We start from the raw sequence: 13,459 nt of genomic DNA, 5'->3' as shown, positions 1-13,459 counted from the left end.
AGATAAAAATAAGCAAACACGTTTGGTGTTCGCCAAAAGGCATGTGGGAGAATCCTCAAACATATGAACGAAGCTACTCTAGTCAGATTAGACTATAATTTAGCTTTTTGGCCATCAAGGAAAACGCTATGTCTGGCACAAACACCACCTCTCATCACCCCGAGAACACTATCCCCACAGTGAAGCATGGTGGTGGTAGCATCATGCTGTGGGGATGTTTTTCATTGGCAGGGACTGGGAAACTGGTCAGAATTGAAGGAATGATGGATGGTGCTAAATACAGGGAAATCTTTTGAGGGAAACCTGTTTCAGTCTTCCAGAGATTTGAGACTGGGACGGAGATTCACCTTTCAGCAAGACAATGACCCTAATTATACTGCTAAAGCAACACTAGTGGTTTAAGGGGAAACATTTAAACGTCTTGGAATGGCCTAGTCAAAGCACAGACCTCAATCCAATTGGAAATCTGTGGTATGACTTAAAGATTGCTGTACACCAGCGGAACCCATCCAACTTGAAGGAGCTGGAGCAGTTTTGCCTTGAAGAATGGGCAAAAATCCCAGTGGCTAGATGTGCCAAGCTTATAGAGACATACCCCACGAGACTTGCAGCTGTAATTGCTGCAAAAGGTGGATCTACAAAGTACTGACTTTGGGGGGGGGGGGGGGGGGGGGGGGGGGGAATAGTAATGCACGCTCAAGTTTTCTGTTTATTTGTGTTATTTCTTGTTTGTTTCACAAGAAAACATATTTTGCATCTTCAAAGTGGTAGGCATGTTGTGTAAATGAAATGATACAAACTCCCTAAAAATCTATTTTAATTCCAGGTTGTAAGGCAACAAAATAGGAAAACTTTGTGCATGACACAAGTCATTTTTCCAACAGTTGTTTACAGACAGATTATTTCACTTATAATTCACTGTATCACAATTCCAGTGGGTCAGAAGTTTACATACACTAAGTTGACTATGCCTTTAAACAGCTTGGAAAATTCCAGAAAATGTTGTCAAGGCTTTAGAAACTTCTGATAGGCTAATTGACATAATTTGAGTCAATTGGAGGTGTACCTGTGGATGTATTTCAAGGCCTACCTTCAAACTCAGTGCCTCTTTGCTTGACATCATGGGAAAATCCAAAGAAATCAGCCAAGAGCTCAGAAGAAAATTGTAGACCTCCACAAGTCTGGTTCATCCTTGGGAGGAATTTCCAAATGCCGGAAGGTACCACGTTCATCTGTAGTATGCAAGTTTAAACACCATGGGACCAGGCAGTCGTCATACCGGTCAGGAAGGAGACACGTTCTGTCTCCTAGAGATGAACGTACTTTGGTGCAAAAAGAGCAAATCAAGCCCAGAACAACAGCAAAGGACCTTGTGACGATGCTTGAGGAAACAGGTACAAAAGTATCAATATCCACAGTCAAATCGAGTTTTGTATCGACATAACCTGAAAGGCCGCTCAGCAAGGAAGAAGCCACTGCTCCAAAACCACCATAAAAAAGCCAGACAACGGTTTGCAACTGCACATGGGGACAAGATTGTACTTTTTGGAGAAATGTCCTCTGGTCTGATGAAACATAAATAGAACTGTTTGGCCATAATGACCATCGTTATGTTTGGAGGAAAACGGGGGAGGCTTGCAAGCCAAAGAACCACATCCCAACCGTGAAGCACAGAGGTGGCAGCATCATGTTTTGGGGATGCTTTGCTGCAGGAGGGACTGGTGCACTTCACAAAATAGATGTCATCATGAGGATGGAAAATTATGTGGATATATTGAAGCATCTCAAGACATCAGTCAGGAAGTTAAAGCTTGGTCGCTAATGGGTCTTCCAAATGGACAATGACCCCAAGCATACTTCCAAAGTTGTGTCAAAATGGCTTAAGGACAACAAAGTCAAGGTATTGGAGTGGCCATCATAAAGCCCTGACCGCAATCCTATAGAACATTTGTGGGCAGAACTGAAAAAGCGTGTGCGAGCAAGGAGGCCTACAAACCTGACTCAGTTACACCAGCTCTGTCAGGAGGAATGGAACAAAATTCACACAACTTATTGTGGGAAGCTTGTGGAAGGCTACTTGAAACGTTTTACCCAAGTTAAACAATTTAAAGGCAATGCTACTAAATACTAATTGAGTGTATGTAAACTTTTGACCCACTGCGAATGTGATGGAAGAAATAAAAGCTGAAATAAATCATTCTCTCTACTATTATTCTGACATTTCACATTCTTAAAATAAAGTGGTGATCCAAACTGACCTAAGACAGGGAATTTTCACTAGAATTAAATGTCAGGAATTGTGAAAAACTGAGTTTAAATGTATATGTAAACTTCCGACTTCAACTGTATGCACGCAAACAAACACAGCTCTTGTTGTTGAATCCACTGCGCTGAGTGTGTCTCACTGCCAATGTCTAGAGAGAACCCGGAGTTGATACCACACAGTCGACAGGAGAAGGCAATGTGGGACTGCAGAAGTCATTGAGTTTTTCCTGATAAAGACACACTAAACACCGTGACTAATGACTCTGTGTAACACAGCTACAGTGTTGCGTTACTGTTGACTGAGTTGGTGGGTAAATTCTTCCTGAGAGACTCCTGCCCTTGGTAAACAGTCAGTAAAGCCCTGGGTAAATCTGGTGTGATTGTTGCTCTGCAGACGTTGTGAACGAGAACCATTGATATGGTCGGAAAACCCTGGTGTTCTTACAGTGAGTGTGATTTATGATGACTGTGTGAGCTGTTTTTATTTCTCGATGTTGGAGTTTCATGTGAGAGAAATAGGTCTCCTGACGTTGATTTTAACTTTGACGTACATGTTGTAAAGCATATATTCGTTGACATTAAAGTAGAGCCTACAGGTCTGGCATACAGGGTTATGTACATTCAACAGACAATATGGTATTGAATTAACCACAACCTCTTTTCATCTCTCTTGTCTTTCCTATCTTTCCCTCTTTCCCTCTTTCCCTCTCTCCCTCTTTCCCTCTCCCTCTTTCCCTCTCTCCCTCTCTCCCTCTTTCCCTCTTTCCCCTTTCCCTCTCTCCCTCTCTCCCTCTCTCCCTCTTTCCCCTTTCCCTCTCTCCCTCTTTCCCTCTTTCCCTCTCTCCCTCTCTCCCTCTCTCCCTCTTTCCCTCTTTCCCTCTCTCCCTCTCTCCCTCTTTCTCTCTCTCCCTCTTTCTCTCTCTCCCTCTTTCCCTCTCTCCCTCTCCCCATCACTTTCTCACCCTCCTCCAGGAGAGACTAAGACCGTGGTCCATCCCTTTGTTCCCGGAGGGGTCAGTGACAGCCAGTGGCACTCTGTCCAGCTGCACTACTACAACAAGGTAAGACACCGCTACACCTTGTTTATCTCGCTGTCTCGTCTGGCTTGTTTGTTGCTCTACATAGAAACATATGTTGAAGACGGAAATATAATGGACACCCCAATGGAGAAGTCTGCATACCTGTCAAGTTCACCTACTCAGATAACCTTAGTTGATAGTCTGTCGATATTTTCACCACCTTTATTATGGATTATTGAAATAAAGTGTGACTCAATTTAAGTACCAGATCACGATTATATCATAAAGATCTTATGAGTCGTGTGTGTGTGTCGAGTTAATCAGAATTATATTACATGTCAACTGTTCAAACCAGAGGGAAACTGTGGTTTTCCCACACTCTTTCTAAAAGCCAATCTTAAGGACGATTATTTCATATCGCAGATCAAATTCGCCACCAAAGGTAATTGTATATTAGACTGATATGTCAGTCAATTGCTGGGTGTTATTTTTCCACAAACTTCCACGGCCTCGGGCCTATTGAACTACAACAGCAGACAGACAACATCTCAGCTCTATCCATCTCTGCGTACAGGCCTACTCCTACCTCAACCCTATATTATAGACTATGCTTCTCTGAACATGCGAGAGTTTCTTAGCGCCAACTTTTAGACTCTTTCCCAACCGGTTTCCAGAAAAGCAAATGTCAACTGGAAGTGCCTTGTGTTGAAGCTTTAGAATAGCCTCGTACATTTTTGTCACGAAAGACAGGTTTCTTTATCTCCTGCCTGTCTTTGATTTCTATTTCCCTGCCTTCCCTAACCCGGTGTAGCTGACGTCAAATACTGCATTGTGATTGGCCGACCTCCTAGCAGGTTTCAGACCTGTGTTGGTTCTTATTGTTCTGTGTGTTGTATTGGGGGTAAAGTACCATGGAAACAGGGGAGATTAATTTCCATGCTATTGCCAGTCTGGGCAGATTTCCTGTTTCTAAACCAAATCCCTCCTCTTTCTTGCTTGTTTAGTTTCTCCCGTGACTGAACCTATGCTACTAGTGTTCTGTCGGCAATGTAAAACAAACACAATCGCACACACAGACACGAGTGAGCGCTAACACACACGCATGGGCGAGCCCACAAGTACACACAAGTACACACACACACACACACACACACACACACACACACACACACACACACACGTGCACACACTAGAGGTCTTCACGGGTCCAATAGACCCGAAATTTCGAGTTGTGACTTTTGTCTCGGATCTGGGTCAAGTCTGATATAATTGCTATGGGTCTCGGGTATGTGCAACAAAAAAGGTATTACAGACTGGACCCGATTGGACCCGTCCTCTGTTAATTGAATGTGTGTGAGGTGATGAGAACTGGACAAGCTTGTTATGCATCAGCCAGTTGCAACTCAATAAAACGTACAGCATATGTCCAGCTGAAACAGATTCCGGCTGCTCACCTCATGTGCCAGTGAAAGGCCTTTTCCATTGAAGTAAAATCATTTTCAGACAAGAAGAATGTCCTGGGGGTCAGTTGAAGTTGAGGAATAATGTTTTAGACCAACCAGAGTTCTGCCTTTAATCTAACAATATAATGCTTATCTTTATAAAAAATACACTAATTGAAAATGTATAAATTTGCTTCATATTTCTGTATAGCAGTAGTAGTCTATCTGACAAGTATAAAGAAATACATGTCTGTGTTGGGAACATGGTGCCGGCATACCTCTGTCTTTCTCTCCATCTCTCTAGGGCTTAAGTTTCTCTTACTTTATATATCATAAATTTGACGCCTAGGCCTATATTCATGCAATGCCCTGACGCATTTATCGCTCAAATCTCCAACAGCTTAACCGTAAGGTGGACAATTATTGTTTTAGGAAAGTAAAAATCAATATAACAATAGGCTATAAAGCTTTGAATATGCTACACATCGATACACAACTAGTTGTTTTATTTGTTATAGGCAGTTTTTAAGGACACGTAAGTTGATCATTTGGGGGGCCTTCTGAGTGGCGCAGCGGTCTAAGGTGCTGCACCGCAGTGCGCGAAGCATCACTACAGACCTGGGTTTGATACCGGGCTGTGTCACAGCCGGCAGTGAGTGGGAGACCCATGAGGCGACGCCATATTGGCCCAGCGTCGTCCGGGTTAGGGGAGGGTTTGGCTGGCCCGGATTTCCTTGTCCCATCACGCTCTAGCGACTCCTTGTGGCGGGCCGGGCGCCTGCAAGCTGACCCGGTCGCCAGCTGGACGGTGTTTCCTCCGGGCACATTGGTGCGGCTGGCTTCCGGGTTAAGCGAGCAGTGTGTCAAGAAGCAGTGCGGCTTGGCATGGTCGTGTTTTGGAACAGGTCTAACTGTTCTCGGGTTCATTCAAAACCGGTCTACATTTACATTTATTTTATGTATGCATGTCGGGTGGAAAAGCCTCTAGCACACACACATCCCATTTTTTTTTAGTTTGGAGGTCAATGAGAGAGGGTCGAATTTGGTCAACACAATATGTAATTGCTAATTTGCTACGTGAGGCTTATTCGATCAAATAGCAGTAATGTTTAGGTTGCTTTGATATAAGTGGGCGCACATGGTATTCCGGCAACTTTGAGAAAACTATTTTATATCAGAGTTGTGCCTGTCGTTCACATGCTTATCTGCCCTCTCATTGGCCAGAATGTCCCCATCTGATCCAACCTCCTCATGCCTTTGCCGACATTATTCCCATTGTTAGAGCGGTCAGTCCAGTATCTTGTCAGTGTGTACACAATCTTTGATCACTATCACAAGCTATCATTAGCAAAAAAAACAGCTAGGTAGCTAACTTGATTCTTCTTACATGTACTACTAAAGTTAAAAAGCGTTGGATTGTTGTAAACATACGCAAAATACATTTTCCTTCCAACATCTCGGGCTATTCCTTTTAATAAATCCAAGTCACGTTGAGATTGACCTAATAATTCAACCTAACCTATGACCTAGCAAATCACCCTATGTATTACTGCCCCCAATTGCAAGAAGTGGCACAAATAATTCACTAAAAACTAGCCTCCAATGCATGCTTTCTATTCCTAACACTAAAACTACATTTAAAAAATACATATAAATATTTTAATACAACTAGAACTAAATAAAAAAGAGAATCTGAATTTAAAATAAAAATTTAAAAATTAATGGAAATAAAAACGAATATAAAAACACTAATAACCTTGCTATCCAGGAACTGGCTGAAATCCCTTAAATCTAGGAAGAGGCTACCTCAACCAGGCACACTGTCACCTTATGTTATACCTCACCCCAGTCACATTTAGAACAGCCAAACCTGGCCCTGACAGTCCAGATAGGATCCAGGCCTTCATCTAAAGCCAGACTAAGCTCAGAAGACCTATCACTTTCTACATCAGAGCCTTGGAGAACTCATAAAGGGGTTCTCAATGTCTGCGTTCCACGCGACATCCTATTCCATACACAGTGCACTACTTTGGACCAGAGCTCTGGTCCAACGTAGTGCACTTTGCTGGGAATGCGGTCCCATTTGGGACTCGGCCTATGATATTTTTATGGCCTACTCAAGGCTTCTCAAGGCACCGGTTAGATTAAGGGTTGTCCATATCAGAGTGGAGAGGCCCAGTCACCCCAAACAGCCCCTAACAGTCTACTCCCCTTTCTCCTCAAACCATAGGTCAGAGGCCGCAAGGGGATGGGCTATGAGGGGCATTGGGACACCATGGTAACAGACACACTTGCATTGTGTTTGGGGATTTACGGTGGTGTGTGTGGTGCTGAGACTCATGCATGGCGGGGGTGGCCTCCCGATTTGAAGATTTCACACAATAGAAGACATTTTAGAAATTCCCAATTTATTTTGGATGTGGAGTAGCGACGTCTCAAGGACAGCAAGAGGAGTTGGCACAAGACACACACACACATACACACACACATACACACTCGCAGAGCTAAAAAGGAAACACACAAAGAGAAAGGGATATTCCTGGACTGTTCAGGTTTTGATGATAATGAAGCAGGAAGTGACGTCACGTCATCTCCGAAGGATGATTGTCTGGGGAGGAAGTATGTTGAATCACTGTGGTGTATTTCTGTTCTTTTCTTTTCTGTTGTAGACCACTGGTTGAAGCAGCGGCAGGCAGGCAGGCTTTGTCTTATGATGGATGACTTTAGGCACTATGTTGAATAATGAATGTTCAATAAGGACAAGAGGTTGACAAGTGTGTGTATGTCAGTGTGTTTATTTGTAAAGGGTCTATGTCTGGGCCTAGTGTGAGACTTGTTAATAGTTGTGGTCTGGACGGAGTAGTCTAGGGGACATGATGTTATTTACATGTTACAGTATAACATGCTCTATTACCCACATTCCCAGACACAGACAGGCCTAGCTCACTGCTCGCCCTAATCACACTGCTGCATCGAAGCTCTCATCTAAAACTCATACTCTGACGGATGGAGATGGTGATAACAAGGCCTTTATAGATATGAGGCTTTATTAATCCATGCCGTAGGCTGTAGCCTTGTTCATTTAGTAGACAAGTCCCGTGCCATCATTTTATATTATATGATTTTATAGTAAGAAGAATATAATTGAACTTAGCTGAGTAAAATGGAAAGGATTTTTTTTCCCATTCCAGAGCGAGAGTCCGCATATGAAGTGGCTATGTTGAGCGTAAAAGTGATCATTTGAAACGGGTATTATATGCTAGATTTAGAGTTATTGGGCAACTTTAGTTGTGAATGATACAAACTTTAGATTGTCTTAGAAATCAAAACATATATGGGCTGCACGATGCGACTACAGGCTATTGAGGATTTGAGATAGTCGCAAAAAAAAGCTTGCGCTCTGTTCCTTGCCGCAGGCTGCACATACCGTTCCCTCATCAAGTGATCATATTTTCACCCATCAGACTATTCTCAATTTCATCTTCTCTTTAATAATATATCAAATGACTTTCTATTTGGAATGACACATTATCAAATGGGCAGGAACAGGGGCGGGGGGGGGAAACGATGTAATCTGTATGCACTCTAATAGTGAATGGAGGCTCCTTTCCGCGCCAATTGTGTTTTCCCCTCATGCCAGGTAGGCTACTCCTGTTATTTCACTCCACCCATCAACCACTGTTTGTGGAGCGTGCATCCTCTCGCTACGTGAGAGGTGATATTCCGCCCAGACCCTGTATGCCATGGGCTCTTCCACCCTGTTCCGGAAGCTACCCAGTGCTTAATTTGGTAAACCTAGTGAAATCTGTTGGGGAACATCGATAGTAACATCTATTTCATTTAACATGACAGCCCCTCTCTCTGCACGCTCGAGATATAAATGAAGGAGAGAGCGGACAAGATGGAAACGCACTGTGGTAAGATATTCTGTAGCTAAAAGTCACGTGTCAGTCTATTAATGATGAAATATAACAAATGCCCAGTTACTAGACTATTCGAAGTCAAATACAAATGTACTATAATTGTAGGCTAACTCTGTAAGCCGCCCTGCACAATCAATGAACCAACAGCATCCCCTAGTTCAGTTATTTTTTTAAATGTTTTTCTGCCGTACATAATATGCGGTAGGCTATGTATTGGTAGGCTTCTTTTGTTGTTGCTTGGGCTCATATATAGGCCTATGCATAAGCTGTAATATGTATATTAATCATCACCTTAGAAAGCGCTGTCCAGGGGCTTCCCGAGTGGCACAGCGGTCTAAGGCACTGCATCGTAGTGCTTGATGCGTCGCTACAGACCCGGGTTTGATCCCAGGCTGTGTCGCAACCGGGAGACCCATGAGGCGGCGCACAATTGGCCCAGCGTCGTCCGGCTTAGGGGAGGATTTGGCCGCCAGGGATGTCCTTGTCCCATCGCTCTCTAGCGACTCCTTGTGGCGGGCCAGGCGCAAACACGCTGACTTCTTTCGCTAGTTGTATGGTGTTTCCTCTGACACATTGGTGTGGCTGGCTTCCAGGTTAAGTGAGCAGTGTGTCAAGAAGCAGTGTGGCTTGGCAGGGTCATGGCTCTCGACCTTCGCCCTCTCCCGAGTCCATACGTCAGTTGCAGTGATGGGACAAGACTGTAACTACCAATTGGGTAAAAAGTACAAAAACAAAAGAAAGCGCTGTTCATTTTGTTGTGTTAGGCTTTGAAACAACAAACATGTTTTCCACTCAGTTTAAACCTGTTGAATTTCTTTGTTTGATCAATCACAGTGAGGTGAGTTTTAAAAGCGATGACACTATTTTGACGTGTTTGATGTGATGTCAGAGTGGTTAGAGGGACAATAGAGCCCTGAGTACCAGCCCATTAGAGACCCGATGGTCGTTAGCCAGTCGGGTACTACCAACACATGTCCAGAGTGCATAAGAGGAGATTACCGTGACTCAACTGTCACATGGAATTTTACCACCAACTCAATTTTGCTCTGCCAGGAGTCCCCCTGAAGTACCCCCTCATTTTACCAGTAGGCCTATGGGCTCATGAGTCTTCTCAAGTACCCCCTGTGGATAGACCAAGTACCCCCATGGGTCCTAGTACCCCTGGTTGGGAACCACTGGCCTAGAACCACAAGTAGTAGCACGGCAGTGACCATACCAGTTGGCTGCACACCGTATTAGCAGATCTGGTACCAGGCTACACAAACAGGTCTAGCCTCACTGGACCTCCTGCTGGGTCTTTCTCACAGCACAATGCAGTGTTTGCCTGCTCTCTCCCTCCTCTCTCACCCTCCCAACAGCTTTCTCTTATTAAATTCAGCCATGCTAGCTCTACCAAACAGAGCAGCTAGTGTTGTGTCTCTGTTTCTCTGTGTGTCCCTGCTCTACGAAGGATCTTTTCTATTCAAACAGTGCAGAGAGATGACAGAGGGGTACTACGCACTCACAGTGAGATTTATCCCCCAACAGATAACTGGAGTCTGGGGTGGGCGTTATGAGTTCCAACACCCAGGTGGAGACCCCTGTAGGGGGGGGGGGGGGGGGCGGGGGCTGTTCCCTAAATGTCTGAGAGGTTATATGTATGTTTTCTAGGTTAAAGCCAGTATCTATATATCTTAGGGGAGTGCTCACAGCTGGACTCATGATCATAAACTCTGAGTGAGTTAAACTGTGTATTTTAAAATGGGAGTCATACCTTCCATGGCCATTGGTTTTGTAGGGAGATCATATTTGTGGTTCTCTAGAAGTGTAGAAGCTGATATAATGCCTGGGGTTGTATAGGAACTTTTATTTAGACCATTTCTCCGCTGAGCCGAGAACATGCAGAATTAATCCAGTCACTGAGATCTAAATGAGCGGAAACAATTTCTCTCAAACATGCACACATTGTCATGCAGACACAGACAAACACACACCTACAGACCACACACGCTTACACTAGACTAGAGGATGTACTGTATGTGCTGTAGTACACACACACACACACACACACACTAGTTGCAGATCTTAAAGGATCTAACACACCCCTCTCTCTCCCATGGTCTACCCAGGACAGCATGCACCTGCTGGGGTCCAGTGGGGTGTTGGGGGTCCCTCTTTATACTGCCTGGCTGGAGCTGACACACAAGGAGGTACAGTAGCATGGCCTCTCGTGTCTTAGCTCTAGTACTGGTGTTAGTTCTAGTACTGCAAGTACTGGTGGTAGTACTAGTCTTGGTGTTAGTCTGGCTCTCGTCTGGTCTCTGGTCTGGCTCTAGTCGTGGTCTAGTCTTGCGGTGGTTCTATGGTTAGCTTGGTTCTAGTCCACAGTGTGTTATCCAACATGTTGTCGAGTGTCTCAAAGGTTTGCATGTCTCTACAGACTTCATTCTTTAACAGAGTTACTTCACTTCCTGCCGTAGCTACATTTTCCTTCACTGAAAACACAATTAAACCTGTGTGTTTGTGTTCGTCAACATCTCTGCCTCTCAAACACCTGCAGGGAATCTGTGGTAATTCCCGTGTCCTATTCCAGACCAATTGCTGTTTGCCAATGAGGGAGCCAGAGATTCCATGCAGCTCATGTAGCATGACTCAATGTTAGAGAGTGAGGAGGGAGAACGTGGTCAGGAGAAAGAGAACTAGGGAGGGAGAGGGAACGAGAGGGGGGGGGGGGCGACAAGAAGAGATTTATTATTAGTGCTGTAAACACCTGGCACCTGTCTCTGTCTTGTCTGTCTCTCTCTCTCTACTCTCTACTCTCTACTCTCTACTCTCTACTCTCTACTCTCTTCTCTCTTCTCTCTTCTCTCTTCTCTCCTCTCTCCTCTCTCCTCTCTCCTCTCTCCTCTCTCCTCTCTCCTCTCTCCTCTCTCCTCTCTCTTCTCTCTTCTCTCCTCTCTCCTCTCTCCTCTCTCCTCTCTCCTCTCTACTCTCTCTCTACTCACTCTGTCCATTTCTCTTACTCACAGGCTGTGTTAATGTGTAACAGCATTCACTGCCAGACATTCTTACGGGTGTTTGATGCTGTCAATGCTCCTAGGCTTGAATAAAACATGTATTACAGTAACATTTCACACCTACAGTGGGGAGTTTGTAGTAAGATAGTAATCTCACCGGTATTCCAACTAGCTCCAGATTTCGGGGTCACGGGATTCGTGTGATAGAGAGAAACGCCATATTTGAAGGTTTCCTATTCTTATTGTTCGGCTCAAGGTATTCAGAGGACAATGCTGCTGTCCATCTGGCATCGCCCAGAGAAAGAGCAGAACACTGATATATATGTGTGTGTGTTATAGAGATGGCATCAGGGTAACATATAGGGTTGAAAGTCCACCCCGTGTCCTGTAGGAGAGAGAGCAACATTGTTACCCATGTATATCCTCAGGGGGTGGGTGTGTGTGTGTGTGTGTGTGTGTGTGTGTGTGTGTGTGTGTGTGTGTGTGTGTGTGTGTGTGTGTGTGTGTGTGTGTGTGTGTGTGTGTGTGTGTGTAAAAATGGCCTGAATTGATGTGATAACGATAAATAGAAAGATACGTTTATAATGTGGTCCACGGTTTATTTTATTATCCTTTATTTTATTATCCTTTTATTATCCCTACAACTACTAGTTGCCCCATTTAATAATCACGCATATTGGCAAACTTATTTCAAACTTTTTCTAGTACAGGCTACTTATCACAATGAACAATATCAGCTAAAATGCCTGCGATAAGTGATTGGTATGGTCGCTGTCAATCATTTTATCGTCCCAGCTCTAGTGTGTGGTTGTGAGTGTGTGTGTGTGTGCGCGCATGCATGCGTGTATGAATAATTGACAGCTCTAGGTTTACAGTGCCAGAGGGTAGGTGAGGTAATGGTCTAAGAACACATCGGGACGTCACAGCTACACGGACGCCCTAGCCCACACACCACAGGCGCACATACACATCAGACCAAACACACGCATACACACACAGACATTCAACATTTGCCTTTCCCCTCCTTCCGTAGGAGCACACAAAGCAAAGGATGGCAGGAGATACAGCTTTTCAAAAAATTCTGGAAGTTGGAAGGAGAGAGAGAGACAAAGGGAGAGAAAGAGAGGGCGAGAAAGAGGCGATTGCGTTTCCTCCGTGAAACCCACGTCTTGTCAGAGCCTTCGCTCCCGACTTCCTTCATTATGAAAATACCCCCGCTCACCCTTTCCTCTCCTCCGCTAGCAACTTCCTGCAGCGCGGGCCTGACACACACACACACACTTGAGGTAGTCCATCGTATCCGATGATGACTTCCACTACTGCTTGTGGGTTTGCTGAGGACTGTTTCATCCGATGCGGGATGCACACTATCTGCCACAGACGGAGCACACAAAGGCCTGTCCCATTGATGCTGGGGCAGGCACGGTCATCTGTCTTCTCTGTCGATCCTCTGGCACCCGGATGGCATGGCCCGAGCCATCTAAGCTGGTGGTGTGTGATGGACGCCTCGATGCTCCTGCAGTTGGTTCTCTGAAGGATCTCTGAGTGAGGAACACGGTCCTGCCAGGAAACTTTCAAAATGCATTGGAGGCATTTTATGTGAAAGGACTCCAGTTGTTTTAAGTGTCGGCTGTAGACTGTCCATGTTTCACATCCATAAAAGAGTGTAGATACACACACTGCCTGGTAGACGGCCACTTTGGTGTGTCGGTTCCTGTTGTTAAAAACCCTCTTCCTTCGCCGTCTAAAGGAGGACGAGGCCTGTTTGACCCGGTTCTGGATGTCCTGGTGGATGTTGCAGTCTTCTGAGAGGA

General features: G+C 44.8%; 1 protein-coding gene across 1 annotated transcript in view; it reads left to right on the top strand.

Moving 5' to 3' along the window:
• The window catches only part of LOC120031780 (cadherin EGF LAG seven-pass G-type receptor 1-like), a 119,489-nt gene that overhangs the window by 60,326 nt on the left and 45,704 nt on the right, over positions 1 to 13,459 (top strand). Inside the window, exon 8 of the mRNA XM_038977600.1 lies at positions 3,238 to 3,326. Within this exon, the coding sequence (XP_038833528.1) occupies positions 3,238 to 3,326 (89 nt within the window). The remainder of the gene's footprint in view (positions 1 to 3,237; positions 3,327 to 13,459) is intronic.

The sequence above is a fragment of the Salvelinus namaycush genome, chromosome 38, assembly GCF_016432855.1.
Source record: "Salvelinus namaycush isolate Seneca chromosome 38, SaNama_1.0, whole genome shotgun sequence".
NCBI classification, from domain to species: domain Eukaryota; kingdom Metazoa; phylum Chordata; class Actinopteri; order Salmoniformes; family Salmonidae; genus Salvelinus; species Salvelinus namaycush.
Note: the sequence above shows the minus strand (reverse complement) of the source record. Positions and strands in the feature narration are given on the sequence as shown.